At 44.8% G+C, this 25895-nt stretch overlaps 1 gene segment (V, D, J or C); it reads right to left on the bottom strand.

The window, feature by feature from the left end:
• Positions 1–20263, bottom strand: part of LOC144687997 (Ig heavy chain C region-like) — a 35257-nt gene extending 14994 nt beyond the window's left edge. The window contains 3 exon segments of the C gene segment in view: positions 16483–16801; positions 19684–20025; positions 20154–20263. Coding sequence covers positions 16483–16801; positions 19684–20025; positions 20154–20202 — 710 coding nt within the window.
• Between the last annotated feature and the right edge of the window lie 5632 nt (positions 20264–25895).

Here is a 25895-nt window from a genome sequence, read left to right on the forward strand (position 1 = left end):
AAAAGTTTCAATTGACCCAGCATCCATCGCCCTCTAATGGAACATGTTCCATATTGTCACACAATGTGTGTATCAGTCGTAATTTAACTAGCTGCAATATTAAACTTGATTTTGATTCATCATGAGAAATATATTTTCTCTATTTCACCGATCGAACGCATTAGCCATTTTCAATAACTAGATTAGATTACCCTTTAATGACCTTACATACAATGTGCAAAATGTCACAAATAAAATCTCACTATTTAGTCACATTTTAAAAGTTACCAATTATTTGTACGGTAGCAGTGGACAGAAAAGAATTCACACACCGAAGATCATTGTGCTAAGCTGCGGGATTTGCGCCGATGAATTGAAGTTTTAATCAGATCAGTGTGAACACGCTGTAAGGCACGGGCAGGTGTTCCAACAGACAGACTGATTGGCGCATCTTTAAGCGTTACACTTAAAATCAAACAGGCAAAACCTGAATATGGAATTCATTCCGAAAGGCTGGTTTCTAATGCAATTACAGGTCAAATAAGATTCTTAAAATACACAAGGCTTGTTGGAAGCGGATTTGCCTGGATCTCGTATTTAGCCGCGGCAATCACATCATCCATTGTAACAGGGAAGCCAAGTATGATGCAGATGTTTTCCTAGCGCAATTCAGACGTGGGTCGATTCATGGAGGCAAGCTGACAGCGACACATCTAAAAACTCTTAAAGGGAGAACTAATGTGTTGAATTCCATCCTATTGTCAGCGCTCAGAGATGGATAAAAGCAGAATTAACTTTGTGTCTAAAAATATACAGAAACTCAAGGTGTAATGTATAAACTTGAAGCTGGGTCTTTGGTTAACCTTCCATCGCTACCCGGCATGTTAAGCTTCTAGAAAGCAGCTTTTGTTGTAAACTTCGCTATAGTATTCCTGCGTTAATTAAACCGTGAAGTTATTGTTATTTTTAATTCATTGCTGGGGCGTGGGAATCGCTGGCTGGAGTAGCATTTATTGCCCATCCGTAAATGCCCTTGAGAAGGTGGTGGTGAGCTGGCAATTTCTGGGAGGTGTGAACAATATCGCACTGTGGATCATTCAAAAGCAACATGATAACAGGCCAGTGACATGAAACGTTAACTCCGCTTCTCTCTTCACAGACGCTGCCTGACCTTCTGAGTATTTCTGTTTTTATTGTCGATCAGTCAAGTTGACGAGCAGAGCAAGCATTAAACGATTAATAAAGATTGCTTATGACGAACCTGAATTCACATCATTCCATGTAATACAAGAGCTATTCGATTATTTAATCCTTTGATCCGAGAGACAACTAGAAAGAGGGAGTCGGTGGCATAGTGGTAACGTGATAGGTCCCGTGGCAGCTATATCCTTCAGGACTTCACCAGCTCAGTCAGGAGTAACGCTGCCGAAACATTTTTGGTGGTGGACATTGAAGTTTCCCACAGTGCATTCTGTGCCTTTGCTGAACTCAGTGCTTCTTCCAAGAGGTGCTTCACGTGAAGGAGTAGTGATTCATTGTGAGAGGGAGCTCGTTAGATGACATTCAGCAGGAGATTTCCTTGCCCATATTTGACCAAATGGGGTACAGAGTCAATTTCAGGACTCTCAGGGCCGCACCATTCTGAATGTATACGATTCTGCCATCACCTCTAGTGGGTCTTCCTCCCTGTGACTGTGATGGTGAATGAGGGGTCTGGAACAGTATGGACTGAACGGCGTGATTCTGTGAGTATGAATATGTCCGGCTGCTGCTTGATAGTCTGTGGGACAGCTCTCCCAATTTTGAAATCAGGCCCACATGCTAGAGAGGAAGACTTTGCAGGTATAAAGAATCCTCCGGAGGGGTTTCTCCTCCAATTCAATTGCCCTAATGGCTTCTGGTCCCTCAGATTTTGGAATTTTATTGAAGAGTCCAATGACGCCTCCATTTCTGTGGCGCCCTCGCGTTCGGCTTTCGGCCTCAGCAGCGCCCACCTTTCTCGGGTCATTGGGGTCATTGACCCGAAATATTAACTTTGCTCCTGTCTCCATAGCTGTTGAGTGTTTCCATCATTTTCCTTTTTTATTTCAAGTGGATCAAGGTTGACCTGTATCTCAGGTCTATGGAACATTTGTTCGATGTTCCTTGAAATCCTTGTCTAAGAATAATCTAACCAATGTTGGAGTGAAAGGTTCCGTTGATTAGGTTTTCTCTGCCGTTTGGTGGAATACGTTCCAGGGCACCACTCAATTTTGTATGAAAAATGATGCCTGACGTCACTTCTAAATGGTCTGGCGCTAATTTTAAGATTACATCCTCTTATTTTAGATTCCACCACGAGAAGAGCTAGGTTCCCTGAATCCACCCTTTCAAACCCATTTAAATATTTTCAATAACTAAATAAAATCATCCGTCAAGCGTTTCAATTTAAGAAAAAAAACAATGTGAAGCAACCTGTCCTCAAATGTGGACTCTTTTAAAACCGTCACAGCTTCTGGCTAATCCGTTCAGTATTCCAGCCAAGCAAGTATATCATTCCTGAGTTTCTGTTCATAGGAGTCCAGATGGGATCGAGGCAGGATTCTCCACAAATGAAGCATTCGGTCAACCTTCTTTGGTTACGACCCCCTTTAGATAAAGGCCAGAATTCCATTCGGTTGTTTGGCTATTTTCTGTACCTGTGTTTCAGCTTTTAGCGATGAGCGTGCATGGACACAGACAAGTCGAGCAACAGCTTGACATTGTCATACTCACTGAATCATAACTTAGAACTAATGTCGCAGGATTCTAGATCGACCCTGGGCATGCCATGCTCCATTTGCAGGACAGACCCAGAAGACCTAGAGGCACAGTGGTATGCAGTCAGGACCGATTGGTCCTGGGAATCCTCAACATCCTCATGGCATCAGGTCGAACATGGGCAGGGAAACCTCCTGTAGATAACCACCTTCCGCACTCGCTCATGAATCAGTACTTCTCCATGCTGAACACCACTTGGAAGTGGCATTAAGGACAGCAAATGCACAAATGTAATCTGGATTGGGGACATCAATGGCAATCACCAAGAGTGGCCCAGTAGAACCACTGCTGACCGAGCTGTCTGTTTCCTGAAGGACCTATCTGGCAATCAGGCTGGCAGAACCGGAAATCAGGAAAACCTGCTTGCTCTCATCCTGACAAACCCACGAGTCGCAGAAGCGTCTGTCCTTGACTGTGTTAGTAAGAGTGATAGGATGTGTCCCATGGCTGGTGAGCCTAGAAGCAGGGGGCATAATTTCAGAATAAGGGGTAGGCCATTTTGGACTGAGAAGAGGAGGAATTTCTTCACTGGCAGGGTGGTGAATCTTTGGATGGCTGTGAAAGCTCAGTCATTAAGTATGTTCACGACAATAATCGATAGATTTCTGGAGACTAATGACATCAAGGGATGTGGAAATGGTGCAGAAAAGTGGCATTGAGTAGATGAACAGTCGCGATCTAATTGAATGGCAGAGCAGAATCGATGGGCTGAACTCCTGTTCGCATTAACAATGCAAAGCACTGATGTTGACCATTGCACAGATCTTGCTGTGTCTTTAAAAACAAAAAACTGCGGATGCTGGAAATCCAAAACAAAAACAAAAATACCTGGAAAAACTCAGCAGGTCTGGCAGCATCGGTGGAGAAGAACAAAGTTGACGTTTCGAGTCCTCATGAACCTTCAACAGAACTATGTAAAAATAGGAGAGTGGTGAAATATCAGCTGGTTTAAGGTGGGGGGTGGGTGGGGGGAGGTTGTCGGGACAAGCAAGCAGTGATAGGAGCAGATAATCAAAAGATGTCACAGACAAAAGGATCAAAGAGGTGTTGAAGGTGGTGATATTATCTAAAACAATGTGCTAATTAAGAATGGATAGCAGGACACGCAAGATAGCTCTAGTGGGGGTGGGGTGAAATAAGAATACAAGGGCATAAAAGGTATAGATTTAAAAATAATGGAAATAGGTGGGAAAAGAAAAATCTATATAAATTATTGGAAAAAACAAAAGGGAGGGGGAAGAAACGGAAAGGGGTGGGGATGGAGGACGGAGTTCAAGATCTAAAGTTGTTGAACTCAATATTCAATCCGGAAGGCTGTAGAGTGCCTAGTCGGAAGATGAGGTGCTGTTCCTACAGTTTGTGTTGAGCTTCACTGGAACAATGCAGCAATCCAAGGACAGACATGTGGGCAAGAGAGCAGGATGGAGTGTTAAAATGGCAAACAACAGGGAGGTTTGGGTCATACTTGCGGACAGACCGAAGGTGTTCTGCAAAGCGGTCGCCCAGTTTACGTTTGGTCTCTCCAATTTAGAGGAAACCGCATTGGGAGCAACGAATGCAGTAGACTAAATTGGGGGAAATGCCAAGTGAAATGCTGCTTCACTTGAAAGGAGTGTTTGGGCCCTTGGACGGTGAGGAGAGAGGAAGTGAAGGGGCAGGTGTTGCATATTTTGCGTATGCATGGGGAGGTGCCATAGGTTGGGGTTGAGGAGTAGGGGGTGATGGAAGAGTGGACCAGGGTATCATGGAGGGAACGATCTCTACCGAATGCTGCCAGGGGGTGTGAAGGGAAGATGTGTTTGGTGGTGGCATCATGATGGAATTGGCGGAAATGGCGGAGGATGATCCTTTGAATGCGGAGGATGGTGGGGTGATAAGTGAGGACAAGGGGGACCCTATCATCTTTCTGGGAGGGAGGAGAAGGCGTGAGGATGGATGCACGGGAGTTGGGCCGGACACGGTTGAGGGCCCTGTCAACTACCGTGGGTGGAAATCCTCGGTTAAGGAAGAAGGAGGACATGTCAGAGGAACTGTTTTTGAAGGTGGCATCATCAGAATAGATGCGACGGAGGCGAAGGAACTGAGAGAATGGGATGGAGTCCTTACAGGAAGCGGGGTGTGAGGAGCTGTAGTCGAGGTAGCTGTGGGAGTAGGTAGCCTTATAATGGATTTTGGTGGACAGTCTATCACCAGAAATTGAGTCAGAGATGTCAAGGAAGGGAAGGGAAGTGTCAGAGATGGATCATGTGAAAATGATGGAGGGGTGGAGATTGGAAGCAAAATTAATAAATTTTTCCAGGTCCCGACGAGAGCATGAAGCAGCACCGAAGTAATCATCGATGTACCAGAGAAAGAGTTGTGGGAGGGGGCCGGAGTAGGACTGGAACAAGGAATGTTCCACATACCCCATAAAGAGACAGGCATAGCTGGGGCCCATGCGGGTACCCATAGCCACACCTTTTATTTGGAGGAAGTGAGAGGAGTTAAAGGAGAAATTGTTCAGTGTGAGAACAAGTTCAGCCAGACGGAGGAGAGTAGTGGTGGATGGAGATTGTTGGGGCCTCTGTTCGAGGAAGAAGCTGAGAGCCTTCAGACCATCCTGGTGGGGGATGGACGTGTAGAGGGATTGGACGACCATGGTGAAGAGGAGGCGGTTGGGGCCAGGGAACTGGAAATTGTTGATGTGACGTAAGGTGTCAGAGGAATCACGGATGTAGGTGGGAAGTGACTGTAAAAGGGGAGAGAGCAGGGAGTCCAGATAACGAGAAATGAGTTCCATGGGGCAGGAACAGGCTGACACGATCGGTCTGCCGGGACAGTCCTGTTAGTGGATTTTGGGTAAGAGGTAGAAGCGGGCCGTCTGAGGTTGGGCGACTATCAGGTTGGAAGCTGTGGGAGGAAGATCTCCAGAGGAGATGAGGTCAGTGACAGTCCTGGAAACAATGGCTTGATTTTCAGTGGTGGGGTCATGGTCCAGGGAGAGGTAAGAGGAAGTGCCTGCGAGTTGACGCTCAGCCTCCGCGAGGTAGAGGTCAGTGCACCAGATCTGTCGGAGACATACCCATCTTAACACTGACGATGCCGTCCCTTGTTTTGTGTGGCACTATCATAGTTATAAATGGAATAGACAAATGCAAATCTGGTATCTCAAACCTGGTCATCCATGAGGTACTGTAATCATCATCAGCAGCAGAATTTTATTTAACCACAATATAAACTTCATGGTACGTCATATCACTCACTTTGCCTTTACTATCCAGCCAGGAGCTAACTCCCAGTTTGATGAGGGGTGTAGGAGAGTAGGTCAGGAGCAATACCAAGTGGAACTAAAAACGTGATGCCAAGCTGGTGCAGCAGCAACACCGGATTACATACATCCAATAAAGTGGAAGAAGCCTGCTTTACACAGAGTTAAGTGATTCCACTTCCAGCTGGTCAGATCAAAGCTCTTTATTAGTGCCGCCCCCGGTTGTAGTTGGTGATGGACAATTCAAAAACTAACTGGAGGAGGATACTGCAAAAATATTTCAATCCTCAGTGGTGGCGGAGCACAAATGTAAAAGACATTTTACATTTAAAAAGACTGAGGCATTTGCAACCATTATCAGCCAGAAGTGCTGGGTGGCTGACCCACCTTGGCGTACTTCTGAGGTTCCTGCAGTCATAGATGGTAATCTTCAAGAAATTCGATGCACTCCACATGATATCAAGAAAGCTGAAGCACGGAATTCAGCAAAGCGTATGCACCTTAAACTGTGCTCAATAATGAGCACGCTCTTTAACCAAGTTGTGTGAGTACAGCGACAACACTGGCATCTACCCGGCATTGAGGAAAAACTCCCGAGGATGTCCTGTCAACAAAATGCTCGACACATCCAATCAGACCAATTAGCGCCACATCAGTCTACACTCAATCATCAGCAAAGTGATGGAATGTATCGTCGGCAGTGCGATCAAGTGGTGCTTATACTTGAACAATCTGTTCACTGATGCAACGTTTGGGGTCTGCTGAGGCCCCTCAGCTGAGGCCTCATTACAGTACTCGCCCAAACATGTACAAAAGAGATGAATTCCAGAGGTGAAGCGAAAGTGACTGACATTAAGTGAAGGCAGCATTGGACAGGGTTGCTTCAAGGGGCCCAAGCATAACGGAAGTCAATGGGAATCGGGAGGAAGCTCTCCGCTGATGGAATCACACCTAATACAAAGGGTGATGTTTGAGGTTATGGGATGCCAGTTACCCAACCTCCAGGACATGGGTACAGTAGTCCATCAGGATAGTGCCCTAGGTCAACCATCTTCAGCTGCTTCGTCAATGACCCTCCTCCAACATTAAGTCAGAAGGTGGGATATTGTATAGTGTTCAGTACCATTTGTAACTGCTGAGAAACTGAAGCCCCGCATGTCCGCATGCAGCAGTACCTCGGTAAGATTCAGGTTTGGGCTGATAAGTGGCAAGTAATGTTCGTGCTCTGCAAGAACCAGGAAATTACCATTACCCGACAAGAGAAAATCTAGCCATCTTTCCTTGACATTCAACAGTATTGCCATCGCTGAATGTCCCACCATCAATGTCAGGTGGGTTACCATTGACCAGACTATACTATATAAATGCTGCGGCTTTTTAAAGCACTTCAGATGTTCGGTGATCCGTGGTGACTTGCTCGCCTCCTGGCTCCCCAAAGCCTGTCCAGAATCTACAAGGTACAAGTCAGGAATGTGATGGAATATTCTCCACTTGCCTGGTTCAATGCAACTCCAACGACAATCAAGAAGCTCGACTTTGCCAGGGTAAAACGGCTTGCTGTATGACCTTAAATATTTACACCCTCTGGTGCCAACACGCAATAGGAACAGCGTGTACCATCTACAAAATGCACTGCAGCAACTCGCCAAGTTTTCTTTGAATATAGCGTCCCAATCTATGACCTCTACAGCCCAGGAAAAGAGGGCATGCAGAGGCATGGGAGCACCAACACCTGCATTTCACACATCTTCCAGTCTTGGAGCTATACCGCTGTTTCTTCACTGTCCCTCGGTCAAAATCTAGAAGCTTCCTCCCTAATATCACTGTGGCTGTATCTAAACAACATTGATTGCAGCGGTTCACGAAGACAGCTCTTCACTACCTTTTCAAGGGGTTAGGCATTAAATGCTGACCTTGTCACCGGCGCTGATATCCCAAAAACCAAAATCCCTTTGCTCATCCATAACCCCTGATGTCTCAGCAGTTAGAAAAGATGTTGAATTTTATATCTCCGATGCAAAGGAGCATAGGAATTAGAAACAGGAGTAGGCCATCTGGCCGCTCGATCTTGCTCCACCATTCAACTGGATCATGGCTGATCTTCTGCTCAACACCATTTTCCTGCACTATTCCCATGTTGCTTAAAAGCTTTAATATCAAGAAATCTATGGATTCCTGTCCTCAGCATACTCAATGGCTGAACCTCCACAGCCCTCTGCGATCGAGAATTCCAAACGTTCACCACCGTCTGAGGGAAGAAATTCCTCCTCATCTCAGTCCTAATTGGCCTGCCACTTGTTTTGAAACTGTGTCCCCTGGTTCCAGAACACCACCCCATCCACCGCCCCAAGCAAGGGCAAGCATCTTTCCTGCATATACGCTGTCCAGCCCTGCAACAATTTTTTATGCTTCAATGAGGTCACCTCTCATTCTTCTAAATTCTAGAGAATACAGGACCAGACCCCTCAGTCTTTCCTCAGAGGACAATGCCGCCACCCAGGAACCTGTCTGATGAACATTCGTTGCATTCTCTCTATGGCAAATATATTCTTCCTTGAGTAAGGAGGCCAAAACTGTACACCATAATCCATATGCAGTCTCACCAAGGCATTTTGGAATTCTGCAACTTCTTTATTCCTGTACTCAAATTCTCTTGCAATAAAGGCCGTCATACCACTTGCCTCCCTAATGGCTTGCTGCACCTGCATGTTGGCTCCCAGTGACTTATGAACAAGGATGCCTAGATCCCTTTGGACATTAACACATTCCAATCTCTCAACATTTATAAGTAGTCTACATTTCTGATTCTCCCACTAAAATGGATAACTCCACTTTTGTTCCACATTATATTCCGTCTACCATGTTCTTGCCCTGTCACTTAACCTGCCTTGAAGTCTCTTTGCATCCTCCTCACAACTCATTCTCACCTTCAGCAAACTTGGAAATATTACATTTGGCCCCCACATCCAACTGATTAACACAGATTGTGAATGGCTGGGGACCAAGCACCGATCCTTGCGGTACCCCACTAGTCATAGCCTGCGAACCTGAGAATGAAACATTTATTCCTACTCTGTTTTTTTGTCTGTTAACCAATTGTCAATCCATGCAAGTATATTACACCTAATACCATGTACTCTATTTATGCTTACTAACCTCCTGCGTGGGACCTCATCAAAAGTCTTCAGAAAATCCAAATACACTACACCCACCACTTCCCCCTTATCTATTCTGCCAGTCTTGCCCTCAAAAAACTCGAACAGGTTTATCAAGCTTGATGTTTGACTGCCCAATCCTACTACCATTTTCAAAGTGCCCAATTATCACATTATATGTGCTAGATTCTAGCATTTCCCGACAACTGAAGTCAGACGTGTAGGTCTGTAGTTCCCTTTTTCTCTCTCCTTTCTTAAAAAAGTGGCGATACATTTGCTACTTTCCAATCTGCAGGCATTATCCAGAATTTATGGAATTTTGGAAGATCACAACCAATGCATCCAATATCCCTTACAGCCATCTCTGTGGAACAGACCTGTAGTCCAACTTCTCTTTGTGTTGGATTGAAATGAGTTTCATGCTAACAAATTTCGGTTGCCTGGATTTTCTGATCGTGATATATGAACTTGTGTTTAGCTTGGTTTAACTGTCCACGTTATTCCTGTTTGTTCTTCCAGAGCCTTTGCACGCTAAGGTGGCGTGATGCTGTTTTAGGGACCAAGCTGTTCGAATACAGAACAGTATGTGTCAGTGATGTTGTCTAATCTCTTTCTCTCAGAATCTTTTACCGCGCTTAAATCAATTTAAGTACAAGGTATACCCACATTAAACGTAACAGCACACTTAAAACCAGACAGCAATGAGTTAACAACATAGTTTTCTGTCAGTGGGTGGCGGTGATGGTGGGGTGAGACTCGGGTACAGCAATTGGATTTATCTGCAGCGCTGACACATCAGTCGACGCAGCAGCAGCATTTCGAGCTGCTGAACTATTCTGTTTGCTCAATTCAGTGACTGATGCACCAAGAGGAGATCTCTGGTTCCATTCTCTCTTTCTGTTTCTTTCAAGGTCAAAGCAGTTGCACCAACGGCTTAAAACACCCATTCCCTTTTTACAGACTTTAAATTCAGTTATCTGAATATCAATTCTTTTATCCCGCCCCTGATATCGTGGCCGCCAATCTGCAAGAATGTTTGGATGGATGCCCATTTGGAATCATCCCAATTCACCAAAAGTTATTTTTCACTCTCAGTTTCGAACGAGACTTAGACCCACCGAATAAGGCAAGACTCTTCGGATAGTAAATTCATAGACGTTTTATTCGAAGCGAAATATGAATTAGTGCGAGGTTATATTACAGATTTAGTTAAGTCCAAATGTAGAAGAATCGTGCGTCCATACAAATAAATTCTCTCAGCTTAAATACACAGAACATGTGTCTGTAATTGAAATCATTCTCTGTCTTCTCTCTAGACGAGTCTAATAGAGAAGTCTAATTTTTAAACACATAGCCCAGGAAGAAACATCAGCTTACGTATCACTTCCAACTGCCCTTGAAGACTTTCGATTGGTTAACGAGGTCCATGCAAGCGTCCCCATTCTTCTTTCGAACAAGCATCCTTTGTCAGACTTCAGCGAGCAAAAGGTGTCTCTCGAGATGGGGGTTTATAACCACTAGAGAAGCTGCAAAACCTTCCACGTGTAACGAGGTCTTGTCAACCATTGATTCGCTGACATATTCTGCAGGACTGTGCGATACCGCACCTCAACCCCTAAAGGAAATGGTCACGATGGTGGCCCCATGGGCCATCGACCTGGTCGGCCGGAAACGATTCACGTTCCTCTGGCCTAGGTATTCTGCTGCGGGAACCAACTTCACCGTCTCTGAGGTTAAGGAGGTGGTGGGCGAGCGTCTCCTCGTAGCAGTCGTATTATACAAGATACTCGGCTCCAGTTAATTAATGTATATGCCCCAGCTCAAAACAGCGAGCGGCTGGTGGTCCTTCATCAGCTCCCACTGTTGCAGGGGACTTCCGGGCTGGTCATCCTGGGCGGTGACTTCAACTGCATCATCCAGGCAGCAGGACGATCGGGTAGCGTAGACAGCAGACTGGACGCCACGTCCAGACTCCTGATGGAAACAGTAAAGGATGCCAAGCTGCACGACGCCTTCAGCAACCCTGCTGGTTAAGTGCAGAATAGATACACCTGGTCACGGCCAGACGGGTCCAGCCGTTCCAGGATTGACTTCCTGTTTATATCCTGTGCATTCACAATCAGGCCTACGAATGTCAAGCCGTGTTCTTCTCTGACCACTGTCTCCTACTAGCTGACTGTCACTTCCAGGAAGACCAGGTTGGCAGGGGGACATGGAAGCTGAATGTGCAACTGCTGACCCCAGAGAACATTGAGGAATTCAAGAGGGATTACAAAGGTTGGCAAACTGTGAAACCCCTCCTTGAGTCCCCAAATCATGGTGGGAAGCGATCAAGGAGAACATCAAGAAGTTTCACATCCTCAAAGGTGTCCAGAAAGCAAGAAAGGAACAGAGGGAAATGTCCCGACTCCTGAAGAACATGCAGAACCTGTTCTGGCTGCAGTCGATGGGGGTCGATGTCAAGGAGAAACTCCAAGAGGTGAAGAGCCAGCAAGCCTTGCTCTTTGCCTCAGATGCCTCCAAGATAATCTTCCGGTCCGGAGACGACCCTGCAGATCAGGATAAGACGTGTTCACCATTCTTCTTCCAAAAGGTACACACAGAGAGCTCTGTGATCAGCAGCCTGAAGGAAGAAGACAGCTCAGTAAAGTGATCATAGTCTGACATTTTGAGGATCAGCAAATCCCTTTATGCCAGGTTGTATGACGTGAAGCCCACAGGCAGCATGGCCTCCCAGCCCTTCCTGCCCTCTATCATGGAGGTCTTAGACGACAGTACTGGGGAGACTCTGGACAAACCGCTAACTCCTGACAAACTGACTAAGGCCCTTGAGTCCTTCGAGAAGAGTAAAACTGCCAGAAGTGATGGTTGTCAGTTGTATTTGGCTCTGTGGGGTCCAATTGGCCCAGAATTGCTAAAAGTGTATGAGAGTATGCTCCTGGCCGGCAGTATTTCAGAATCCATGAGGAAAGGCATCATCACCCTCATCTATAAGCAGAATGAGGAAAGGGAGAAAATTAGAAATTGGCGACCCATCTCACTGTTGAATGTGGACTATAAGATTCTGTCCACGGTCATACCCAATTGGGTCAAGTCTGCTCTAGAGTTGGTGATCCACCCTGACCAGTCCTGTGCTGTACCTGGCATGGAGATCTCTGACAGCCTCGCGCTACTCAGGGATATGATTGCCTATGTGTGGGACAGGAGAGTGGACACCTGTCTCATCAGCCCGGACCAAGAAAAGGCCTTTGACAGAGTATTGCACACTTACATGGTGGACGTGCTGTCCAAAATGGGGTTTCGGGAGGGAATTTATAATGGGATCCAACTGTTCTACACAAACACCTGTAGCGCAGTTTCAATCAATGGGTGGGAAACAGAAAGCTTTCCAATTGAATCTAGAGTCTGGCAGGTCTACCCTCTCTCCCCTGTCGCATTTGTGTGTTGCATAGAACCCTTTGCTGAGCCCATCAGGAAGGATCTGGGCATAGGAGGAGTGATGATCCAAGGCAGTGCATGCACTCAGGTCAAAGCCTTCCTGTACATGGCCGATGTCTCCGGCTTCTGCTCGGATCGGCTGTCAGTGTGCAGATGAATCAACATCTGTGGCCAGTTTGAACTGACCTCAGGAACCAAGCTAAGCTGTGGCAAGAGCGAGGCCATATTCGCTGGGAGCTGGGCTGACCAATCCTTTGTCCCCTTCACCGTCAGGTCAGACTGCCTGAAGGTGCTGTAGATATGGTTTGGAGGGACCAGGTTATGCGTTCGAAATTGGATAGAGTGAGTGGCTATGGTGGAAAGAAAACTGGGCATGTGGGTGCGATGCTCCCTCTCCATTGCAGGTAAGAACCTGGTTATCAGGTTTGAGGCACTCTGGTGTTGCTGTACGTGGCACAGGTCTGGCCCAATCCTCACACCTGCACAATGGCGATCACCTGAACCATCTTTCGCTTTATCTCGAGATCGAAAATCCATCGTTTTTGCAGGGACACGACATACAAGTCTCTAAATAAAGGGGGGGGAAACGTACCCAACATTGACCTAATCCTGATGGCCACCTTTGTGTGTGGCTGCATCAAGCTGTGTGTAGACACTCGGTACGCAAACACCAAGTGTTACTGCGTGCTGAGGTTCTACCTGACCCCGGTATTGCAAAGGATGGGTCTGGCCACGCTGCTGCGGAACGCTCCAAGTATTTGGACTTTGCTGTACCACCTGCCCCACGTGGAAAAATTTATGCAGAGAAACACATTTGACCACAAGCCCATCAGGCATGTAATGTCCTAGAGGCCCTGAGGGAAAAGGAGATGATGGTTCCTGTCGGATGGTTCCCTGAGCAGACTGTCAAAGTCATTTGGCAGAATGCCTCATCGCCAAAACTTTCCAACAAGCACCAAGACATAGCTTGGCTGGTGATGGGGAAAGCCCTCCCCGTCGGACCCTTCCTACATGCCAGGAGTTTCATCCCCTATGCATGTTGCCCTCGAGGTGGCTGTGGTGGGGAAGAGACCATTGTTCACCCCCTTGTGGAATGTGCCTTTGCAAAGAAGATTTGGAGAGAGATGCAATGGTGTTTGTCGAGGTTCATCTCGAGCAGCTCTGTGACACAGCATTTTGTGCTCTATGGGCTGCTCCCAGGGTCACACACCGAGGCAAACATCAACTGCAGCTGGAGGATCATCAACTCAGTGAAAGACGCTCTTTGGTCTGTCCGTAACTTGCTGGTCTTCCAGTGCAAAGAATTGCCCCTGAAAGAGTGTTGCAGACTGGCACATTCCAAGGTCCAGGGCTACGTTCTGAGGGATGCACTAAAACTTGGGGCAGCAGCCGCAAAGGTGCAATGGGGAAAGGTCGCTGTCTAAGACCTGTCTGCCATAGTGCACTGAGGGGCTGTGTGACTCACAATGAATGTTGCAGTGAATACTAAATGGATCATAATTGTATTGAAGCTCCTCAGAGTGCAACATGATCAATGTCGATAACTTGAATACCATTGCACTGTTTGTAATGACCATTTTGAAATGCTTGTAATATTCATTGATTGTACGGAAGCACCTCATGATCAATGTGGAAAAGTTGAATATGATTGCACCTTTTCTGAGGGCATTTTGAAATATTTTGTAATGTTCTTCAGATATTTTTATGGATAAAGTTTATCTTTTCAAAAAAAAAGCTGACATATTCTTTAATTTAGCTTAATTGGTGTTGGCCTTTGTCGGTAGTTAATCTTGATAATAGGGAAATGATTTTTTCAATCTGATTTTGGACACACGTCTTTATATAATTAGCATGAACTTTTGTTCAAATCAGATTTCAAGCACTCTTTACTGCCATTTTGCGTCTGTATTTTTACTTAAAGTATGTAAGAAGGCTTTATATTAATCTTTAACGTAAAATTCCTTTAGGAGCTTTAGTATTAACTTGCATAAGTTTAAAAGCCAACCCTATGATAAAACTATGGATTAATCAATAGCTCTTTATTTATATTATAATTGAGGCCCATCTTACTTAACTGTCTGTTTCTGGGCTGGTATTCAACTATTCATGCAAGTTGTCTGATCTTTATCTATTGTTACCAAAGCCACGAACATTCCAATAGTGCAGACTTATCCTGATTGTTGTAAAATTGTAGGGTCATTTTTTAAATAAATAACCATAGATGGATTCTAAAGAATTACTCTAATTTAAATGTAATGACTTAAAAAGGTAACATAATACAGCTTGGGTTATATACTTATAAAAGGCTACAGAAGTAAAATAATAATGTAAGATCGTTTAATTATCAAGGGTTAACTCTTTGACTTTAAACCCATGCCGCTTGCAATCTGATGTTTCAGACACACGTTTCACTACACAGTTATACATTGCATTGTTGTAAAGTAGATGCAGTAATTATATTGAACTGAACAGAAGTTTGTACTTTATCAAATTTGCAGTGTCATGTATTTTAATAAGGATAATTTTTGAGGAGTTTTAATTTGTAAAACCTTTTAAAATAGCTATTGATTCATTTAAAGCCTTCAATTAAAATTAATTGAGGTTCACTACATTAAAACCATTTCTTGCTGGCTTGCCTAATTCATTGTCAGTGTAACAATGCATGAAATGGTTGCTGTCAGGAGACCACGTCTCACTTCTAAGATGGCTTCCTTTGCCCTTGTCAGTTTATTCAATAAATTTAGGCCGAGAATAAGTTACTTACAGTTTGCATTCCTTATGGCCTTATTTATTTTTGTAGTCCTAAATCAGTCTGAATATGGAAGCCTGAAGGGATACTGTTCCGAGTTTACGATTAGTGTGACGCTGAATTTTAAAAGCGTGAATCTTGTCTCAGCTGAAATATAAACAGAAAGTACTAGTAAAACTCGACAGGTCCGGCAGCATCTGTGGAGAGAAAGACAGAGGTAACGTTTCGAGTCCGTATGACTATTTCCGAGGCTCATATTGGAAGAAGAATCATATTGGACTCGAAAGGTTAACCCTGTTTCTCTCTCCACGTCTGATACCGGAGCTGCTGAGCTTTTCCAGCACTTTCTGATTTCATTTCAGATCTCCAGCCTCTGCAGTATTTTGCTTTTATCTGATCTGGGCTGTTTTCGGTCAAAGACTTCACACAATCTAAAGTTGCGGCTATCTGATTGCGACTAATGGAAACTGCACCAAAATATACTTTGCTAAACAATTAAAGTTATCGGACAATTTTGAAATAACAAATGCAGTAGCAGAAAATGCACGGCGTTTAGCCTCGGTATCCAAAAGATAGGCGATCACGAATTTGCCCTGAAATTCAGTAAACTGGTGTTTCAAAAGCACTTACACGAAGTGCTGTGAATTCTTGTCATAAACACGGACATAGTGATCAGCTCTATCCCCTCATGGATAATATTCAGCCTGGTGTATCTTTAAAAATATGATGCAAGATCCCTTTCATGCCTACGGGTACATCATTTCATTATTCCCACTGATGTCACTGCTTTACATAAATGTGCAGAATGCAGCAAAAAAACTTCACGATTCGTCACGAATAGAAAATTGCTATGAATTGTTTCAAGGGGAGCAGACAGAAAGTAACGACAACGCCTGAGATAACAGAAGTCATTTTATTACACTGCGAGTATTTGCAACACTATACTGAAACTTTGATCAGTTCAGAACGGGCACATTGTAAAATACAGACAGCGAGATCGAGCCAACAAACTGCAACTTGTTTTGATTTAAAATGTTCCACTTTACAGCACTTGTTATGTTTAAACAAACTACACTACTGGCACAACAAATCAGCGCATAACATGTTTGAATCACACACAGCTGGATCTTGAGATGCTTGATCGGAACGGGTTTGCCTGAGTTTCGTGTTTAACCAGACAGGAGTAAAGCTCGTGTGAGTTCCACTCTGAGGCTGACAGAGTCAGATAACTGCTCACACTGAAAGTGTTGTCCCTCTCCTGCTGGATCCGACTGGTCTCAACCCCATTGCCTCTGACACTGCCATCTACAGTCCACTCAATCTCCACAGATCCCGGGTTAAAACCGCTCACCAAACACACCAGGGTCGCCGTGTTCTTCGCTGTGATTTGATCCGATGAAGGCGGAAGGAGGGAGACCGAGGGGACCCGTGGATCTGGAAAGTGGATAAGACAAAGAATATTCACTCTTACTTGACATAAAAGCCGGAATCAATATCTTACATTGTGCAATCTTTGAAAATTACACGTCACTCTACAAAGCTATGAGGAATTTAGCACCACGGAACCTCATTGGTGTTAACTGCACAACCCTTGGGGCCGGCGGTCCTGGACACTATATATAACCTGTGAAGATGTTCCTACTTTTTCTGCACGACAAGGAACACATGCAAATTCTTAAGAGGAAAATGAATCAAAGCGAAACAATGAGGACAGAAAATAATGTAAGGATTGTAAAAGCAATTAATCGGTATTCGGAATAAATCTTGGAACAAAATTGAGAGCAAAGTTTCTGCAAGATCTACCTCAGAACACTCGAGACCAAACAACTTGCTGTTAAAAAAACTATTAACCAAGTGTTAAGCAATTTCCAGTTTGCATTTCTTTTCACGTAAGTGGTAACTACTGGGCTAATATGTGGATTTCGGCACAATCAGTACCGAGGCCGCTTTGCTCCCCCTGGCTTGCACAATGTTTCTCGCCAGTCCTCACTCACGCACATCACCCCCCACAAAACCCCCACAAGCCCACCCCACCCGACTATAATTTAATGTGTAACACTTAAGATAACTGTTCTATCACATTCAAAATACTCACTTTGGGAACATCGTTAAGCTAACGGTGTCACAATGATACACTTCCATTAAACATAAAACTTTTACCAACAGACAATGTTTGTTATGTAGCCAATTATATCTATACTATATAATAATAAACCAACAAAAACCTCAATATATACGCAACTCATAAGACCAATGTGACTTGGCCAATATTTATCGCTTAACCAATATCGCTGAAACAGTTGAACTGCTGATTGATGTTTGTGGGGTCTTGCTGTGCTCAAATAGGCTGCCATGTTTCTTACATTGTACGCGCGATTGTCCTGAAAGCAAGATGTACCTACTTAACATGAAGCGCGCTCACAAGTCCTGAGGCCTTGATAGGCGCTATTCCAATGCAAGTTCTTTCTTTCTTATTCTTAAACAGAAATATTTCCATGATAGTCACAATGAAAGATCACCCAGTGGAAGAAGATTGAAGACAAACTTTCAGAATCTCCTGCCTCTTTAACTGACAGTTTGGACCATGCACAAGTGCCAGCTGTAATGACACCCTCTCGGTAAATTGTTTATCTCATGTAAAACAACGAAGAAAGAGCTGAAACATTACTCTTTTGTTCAATTCCAGAACTAGAGGCTGGACCACTGCAATTGGTTGCGGCATTCAGATGTGGTGTCAGTTGTATCGAGGGGCCTCAGCTTTACCAGATTTGCCCGTGCCGTCTTAACGATCTCCTGCCGTTCTGAGAGTCGGAACCCACAAGGTCGCTTTACTTTCCTAACATTGTTATTTTGAGGCTGACTCACCGGGTAGTCTGAAAACCCTTTCATCAGAGTTTTGTGATTTCCCTACATTACCCGGAGTTTAGCTGAACACATGAAATAACTGAAATCTCGTGGGTTAATTGAGCAGCTTTTACCATCAGTTTTTATTATTGGCTAAACAAGTGTTTTTAAGCGAGCCCTTACGCTAACATTTGTAGTAAAAGTCTAGTATTAGAGGAATAACTGAAAATATGAAAGAGCATTTTCTATTTTCTACCTTATCTCTGTCCATTTCATTTCGATGCCGCCGAAAAACCAAGTTAAAATGGCAACAGAGTCTCCGAATTTTCAGTAATATCCCTCCTCTCAGGCTAATCGCAGATTTAGCAGTAAAGTGCAATTGAGTGAATAAAAGAAGCAGTTACAACAATCTGAACATCTACTCTGAGATACGCACACACAATTAATCGGGTGGAAGATCATGATCCAGTGACGTATTAAGGAAATAGATGTCATGTCAATTACTGATGTTTGTTATTGAGTTGTGTAGAAACTGGATGGGTGTTGATCATTATCACTAGCTGATACCAGTTTTCTTATTGTAGTCAAAGGGGATTATGGTGAAATGGGGTGTTGAGAATCTTGCTCTGAACGGTTTTCACTGAGTTTGGGGACGAGATTGAGTTGCAGCAAGTTGCCACACTAACCTTCTCAATCCAAAAATGGGGATTAAAGCGTGTTATTGCTCCGAGCGGAATGAAAGTTTTGAATTTGCGTTTTAGGCTTTTGAGCGGGGCAATCAGCGCCGGGGCTGCCAATCTAAAAACCGTGTGGGATTCGTGGAATCTTAGAATTATAGAGCACAGAAGAATCGCGTCTTAGAATTACAAAGAACAGGAGGCCAATCGCGCTTTTTGAAAGGCGCGTGCATGGTGTCTGTTTCCCAAAAAAAAATTCTCCTTCTTTAAATGTTTCCATTTAAACACCATGATGGTTCCTCTCGCCCCGTCATTAAGGCTGGGCCTCAGCAGTCCGAACAGCCCCTTCAGTAAAGAATATATCCTACCCTGTCCCTTCATCCTTCTAGTAATGACATTCAACTGATGCCCTCAGGTTACGGACTGACGGGAAGGTGAAATTATCTGTTTCCATCTTGTTATAAGAATACGGAACATGACTGCAAATTTCCGCCAGGCCATTCGGGCAGTTTCCAGTGGACCGAGCTCCACTCCCGCTCTCTCAACTTAAAACAGTATGGATTCATCTGAGAAAAGATTAGCCCTGTGCGCTCTTTAAAGCCTGCATACTCTCCGTAAAATTGGCCACATTTATGCCTGACTATCTTTTGTATGTCAAACGACACTCATTCACTAGCGCTGTATAATTATATTTTAAGAATTATCATCTTGCTTTGCTCTAATTCAACCTACCATGCCGATAGTTTTAGTGTTTTTTAAGAGTACCAGCAGTAATGCTGCAAATAATTTACTTACTGTCCAGGTTCAGCTTGGTTCCTCTCCCGAAGGTCACTATTCCACTGTCAGCTACAGCACAGTAATAATCGGCTGCGTCCTCCGATTTCACGTTGGTGATGGTTAAATGCATCGTGTTAGTCGATGATTCCACAGCCCCGGTAAATCGATCTGGAATACCCGAAGCTGTATCATCGTACTCGTCCCAGACCAATACAGGGGCACTGCCGGGTTTCTGCCAGTACCAGCTCGTGGAGTAGCTGCTAATGCTGCCTCCGGACATGGTACAGGTGATCTTGACGGTTTTCCCCGGGGATGTTGAGATGGATCCCGGTTGAGTCAGGACAGGATCCGCGTTTGTGCCTAGCGAAATAATAATTATTGACCAGTCACACAATGCGATTGTGAATATTGTTTGTAAGTCAACTCTTATAAACCCAAGCACACAAAATAGGAGCAATGTAAATCGCAGCGATAGTGCGGGTACTTACTGTGGAGACAGAGCATCAGTGCGGAGAGAACTCGAACCCACTGAGTCATGGTGAAGGTTCTAGTGAAGGTCAGAAAGAAACTAGTTCCTGACACAACGTGTGGCTGGACTCTTTCTGAACCTCGTCTTAAGAAGTTTTAACCTTGGCCACGTCATTGAATATTAAACATGCATGCAAATCTCCATCCACCCAAAGGGGTTAATGGAATCTCATGTCCTGAGTTGACTGATATTTGCGTAGTTTCGTATGTTAGCCATTTTAGAAAGCGAGAAACAAAATATCATAGAGATAGAAAGGAACACGACAAGAATTGAATACCAGAAAATAAGAGGGCGGGTGAAACATGGGGGGTTGGATGAACTGAAGTTTGTGCTTTAAAAGGCTGAAGATTAAATTAAAGAGTAAAAACTGAGCGCGGTAAGCGGTTTATTGGCTATAGGATTCCGTGGAAAGTCAAATTGGGAAAACAGAGTGTGAGTTGAGATTTGATTTGTACACAGCGAAAAATTAAAGACATCGAGCATTGCCCTTATTCACATAAGGGAACGGATAGATAGACAGATAGATAGATAGATAGATAGATAGATAGATAGATAGATAGATAGATAGATAGATAGATAGATAGATAGACAGACAGACAGACAGACAGACAGACAGACAGACAGACAGACAGACAGACAGACAGACAGACAGACAGACAGACAGTCAGTGAAGGATGGAAATCACACAGGAGCGTTTTGTTTTTATTGCACCTTGGGATGTGAGTGAAGTGCCAAAAATATCCTGGGAGCAATCTTGGGAATCGTTGGTGAGTTAGGTGTTGTGAGAGAAGTATGGATGATGGAGTGTAACCTTTCGCAAGAAGTTTTATTTATGGGCCTGAGATATACTTAATGTCACAGGAAACCGCGCGTTTCAGAATATCAATATATTGAAGAATGAATGGTGAATGAGTCAAGCGTAGCAGTTTTTAATTGATAGTTATGGCAAACTGCAATAATATTGTGCGATAATATTGTAGAAAACATTGTACGAAATTCCATTTATGCTCAATTTAAAAATAACAAGCAAAATTCATGAAATATTTTAAATATTCAAAACTAATAATAAATTATTAATAACTAATAATATCATAATCCTCCATTGTCCACTAGCTACAGGCGAATTTAGGGGCCGATTAGCTCAGTTAGCTCAGTTACATAGCGTGTGGTTCAGAATAACAGCAACAGCGCCGGTTCGATTCCCGTTCCCGCTGAAGTAGACACAGGGCCTGCCACTTCGCCCTGCCCCCCAAGAGTGGAAGGCAATGGCAAACCAACACTGACAAAAGCTGCCATGAAAACGGCTCAGGCTGAAGCATCAGCAGAGAATGAGCCAAGGACCTGCGTTCGGGCAGAGGGCACATGAATGAATGAACAGGGGAAATGCTCGAGGATTAGGAAGTAGCAAATGTGGCACCCTGTTCATGAAAGGGTGTAAGGACATTCCTGGTATATATAGACAGGATAGTTCACCATCAAAGGTGGATAAGGCTTCAGAATTAATAATCAAGGAGGGTAATTGGAGGGATTTGAGTATATTAAAGTGAGCCAGCACGGATTTTTAAAGAGCAGATTGTGTTTGGTTAATCTGATTGCATTTTCTGATGAAGTGACAGAAAAGGTTGATGAAGGGAATGTAATGGATGTTTCTTACATAGATTTTAATAAACCCTTTGGCAAATTACCACACATAAGGCAAACATAACAAAATAACAAATATAACACATAACAAAACTGGGATTTGTGGAATAAGAGTGTTAGTGCCAGCTTGGATTTCAAAAAAAAAAAAAATGCCTTAAGGACAGTAAACAGTGGATCATGGTAAAATGTTCTTACTCTGACTGGAGGATGGTAGGCAATAGTGTTTCCCAACTGTCAGTGCTTGAGCTAATGCTTATATATATAAACGACTTGGATATTGGAATACAGAGAAAAATGTCAAAATTTGCCGAGGTATCAAACTTCAAGCTGTGGCAAACAGTAAGGTTGATACCTATCGAATGCGCCAAGAGGCTAGCAGAATGGACAGGCAAGTAGCAGGTGGAATTTAATACCGAGTCGTGTGAGCTGCTGAATTTTAGTTGAAGGGGTAGGGAGAGTCAATACATTTTTTTAATTCAATCATGACATGTGGGCATCCCTGGTTAAGACAGCAGCTATTGCCCGTCCCCGATTGCCCTTGAGAAGGGGATTTACTTACATATATACTTCACTATCTACTTAAATTACACTGTTCTAAAGATTGTGCAGGACCAGAGGGACCCCGAAGCTTATTGTGCACAGGTCTGGAAACGTAGAACGACATAATGAGAGATTAGTATTTTTTATTATTTAATGGATTGTAGGTGAGGCTGTCAAGGCCTGTATTTGTTGTCCATCCCGAGAAAAGCATATGGAATCTTGGGCGTCATGTACAGAGGCATTAAGCACAAAATTAGAGAAGATATTCTGAAGCATTATGTAGTTCTGGATAGGCCGTAACTAGAGTGTTGCGTGTAGTTCTGATCACTACACTTTAGGAAGGATATGAAGGTCCTGAAGAGGAGATTTACCAGAATGATTTTAGGAATGAGGAAATTTATCTACACTGTTAAGTTGGAGACCTGGAGATGTTCACCTTGGAGAAAAAGGGAATTTGATAGCAGTGCAAAAGTCTATGGCAGTTTTCGATAAGGTCGAGAAAGAAAAGCTGTTCCCATTCGCTGGTGGCACTAGGAGTAACAGACACAGGTTGAGGGTTTTGGGCAAGAAGAACAGGAAAGTTGTGACGAAGAGCTTTTTTTTGCACAGCAAGCGATGACGAACACGAGAGTGGTGGGAGCGGAGACAATTAATGATTTCAAAAGGAAATACGATATGTATTTCCTGGAAATTCACTTGCAGGGCTACAGGGATAGAGCGGGGTGGGGGGGGGAGACTGGCTGAATTGATCTACACAGAACTCGTTGGGCCTAATGGCCTCCTTCTGTGCCGTAATGATTATATAACAATGATATTATAATAGTTTGCCACACGACTTTATGCTTCTATGAACAATTGTAAGCATTATCCAGCTGAAAGGCACAGAAAAGAGCAAGCAATAACGATTGAATCATTGCACTGAGAGGCCTGAATGTCTTGGTCGCAGATATTGTCTTATAAATACATGAAATCATGGAATTTTATAGCACAGAGGGGGCCCAATCGGCCCATCGTGTGTATGTCTGCTCTGTGAAGCAGATACAGAATTTCACACACTGCTCTGCTCTATCTCCATGGCCATACATATTTTCCACCTTGGTTTATTTAGCGACTATCCTGTGTATGTTATTATTGAATCTTGTTTCATCGCGCTCTCAGCCATTGCAATCCAGAACATAAAACCACACTGCGTATTCCTTCTTCCTCTCTCTTCTATTTCTTTCCACAAACTCCTGTAATTCTGTGACCGAGAACTTTCTGCCACTGGAAACCGTTTCTGCTCATTTACTCTATCAAACACCTACTTGAACATTTCCTTCAAAGCTCCACTTGACCACCTCTGTTATAAAGGGAATGACCCTAGTTTCTCAAGTTCCATGTGTTTTCACTGAATGACAACTTTTCAAATGAAGTAGTATTCATGGGAAACAAAAACAGAATTACCTGGAAAAACTCAGCAGGTCTGGCAGCATCGGTGAAGAAGAAAACAGTTGATGTTTTGAGTCCTCATGACCCTTCGGCAGAACTGTATTTATGGTATAGTATTCATGGGTTCCATCTAACTTTAAATACTATCGAATGGCCACAATAGAAAAGTATTGAATGCAAAGATCGTTTTAATGAGGCTTTTAAAAAGTTAGGTTTTCAACTAGAGACATCAGTGAGATGGCAGTGTCTGCTTCTCAATGTCTATTCTTGACAAGAGCTCACAGAGAGCAGGAGCATGGAGAGAGCTGAGAATGGGGAGACAGGAGCAAGGGGAGAGCAGAGCAAGGGGGGAGCAGGAGCATGGGAACAGAAGAGTATTGGGAGAGCAGGAGCATGGGGAGAGCAAGAGCATGGGTTGGGAAGAGCATGGGGGAGAGCAGGAGAATTGGGAAAGCAGAGTATGGAGGGCAGGAGCATGGGGAGAGCAGAGAAAAGTTGCGGGGGGTGGGGATGAGTATGGGGAGACAGGAGCATGGAGAGAGCTGCGCTTGTGGAGAGCAGAGCATGGGAAGCAGGAGCATGGAGAGAGCAGGGCAAGGAAAGAGCAGAGCATGGCGAGAGCAGGAGCATGTGGAGAGCAGGAGCATGGGGAGAGCAGGAACATGGATAGGGAAGAGCATGGGGGAGTGCAGGAGAATGGGGAGACGAGTGTATGGAGGGCAGGAGCATGGGGAGAGCAGAGAAAGGGGAGGGGAGGAGCATGGGGAGACAGGAGCATGGAGGGAGCTGAGCTTGGGGAGAGCAGAGCATGGGAGGAGCATGGGGAGAGCAGGAGCATAGAGAGTGCAGGAGAATGGGGAGAGAAGAGCATGAGGGAGCTGGAAAATGGGGAGAGAAAAACATGGGGAGAGCAGGAGCATGGGAAGAGAAGAGCATTGGGAGAGCAGGAGCATGGGGAGAGCAGGAGAATGGGTAGGGAAGAGCATGGGGAGAGCAGGAGAATGGGGAGAGAAGGGTATGGAGGGCAGGAGCATGGGGAGACAGGAGCATGGAGGGAGCTGAGTGCAGGGAGAGCGGGGCATGGGAAGAGCAGGAGCATGGAGACAGCAGAGCAGGGAGAGAACAGAGCATGGGGAGAGCAGCAGCATGGGAAGAGAAGAGCATTGGGAGAGCAGGAGCATCGGAAGAGCAGGAGCATGTGTAGCGAAGAGCATGGGGGAGAGCAGGAGAATTGAGAGAGCAGAGTATGGAGGGCAGGAGCATGGGGAGACAGGAGCATCGAGGGAGCTGAACTTGGGGAGAGCAGAGCATAGGAGGAGCAGGAAAATGGGGAGAGAAAATCATGGGGAGAGCAGGAGCATGGGAAGAGAAGAGCATTGGTAGAGCAGGAGCATGGAGACAGCAGAGCAGGGAGAGAGCAGAGCATGGGGAGAGCAGCAGCATGGGAAGAGAAGAGCATTGGGAGAGCAGGAGCATGGGGAGAGCAGGAGCATGTGTAGGGAAGAGCATGAGGGAGAGCAGGAGAATGGAGAGAGCAGAGTATGGAGGGCAGGAGCATGGGGAGAGCAGAGATAGGGGAGGGAAGGAGGATGGGGAGACAGGAGCATGGAGGGAGCTGTGCTTGGGGAGAGCACAGCATGGGGAGAGCAGGAGCATGGGGAGAGTAGAGCATGGGGAGAGCACGAACAGGGGAAGAGAAGGGCATTGGGAGAGCAGGAGCATGGGTGGAGAAGAGCATGACGAGAGCAGGAGCATGGCAAGAAAAGGGCATTGGGAGAGTAGATACATGGGGAGAGCAGGAGCACGGGTGGAGAAGAACATGGGGGGAGCAGGAGCATGTGGAGAGCAGAGCATGGGGAGAACAGAAACATGGGGAGAGCAAAACAGGGAGAGAGCAGGAGCATGGGGAGAGCTGGAGCATGGGGAGAGCAGAAGGCGGAGAGAGCAAACACGGGGAGAACAAACACGGTGAGAACAGGAGCATGGGGAGAGAAGAGTGCGGAGAAATCAAGAGTCTGGAGATAGGTGCATGGAGGGAACAGCAGGCCGCATAGATCAGGAATGCGGAGAAAATAGGAACACGGCAGAACCA

The sequence above is a fragment of the Cetorhinus maximus genome, chromosome 12 (genome assembly GCF_964194155.1).
Source record: "Cetorhinus maximus chromosome 12, sCetMax3.hap1.1, whole genome shotgun sequence".
Taxonomy (NCBI): domain Eukaryota; kingdom Metazoa; phylum Chordata; class Chondrichthyes; order Lamniformes; family Cetorhinidae; genus Cetorhinus; species Cetorhinus maximus.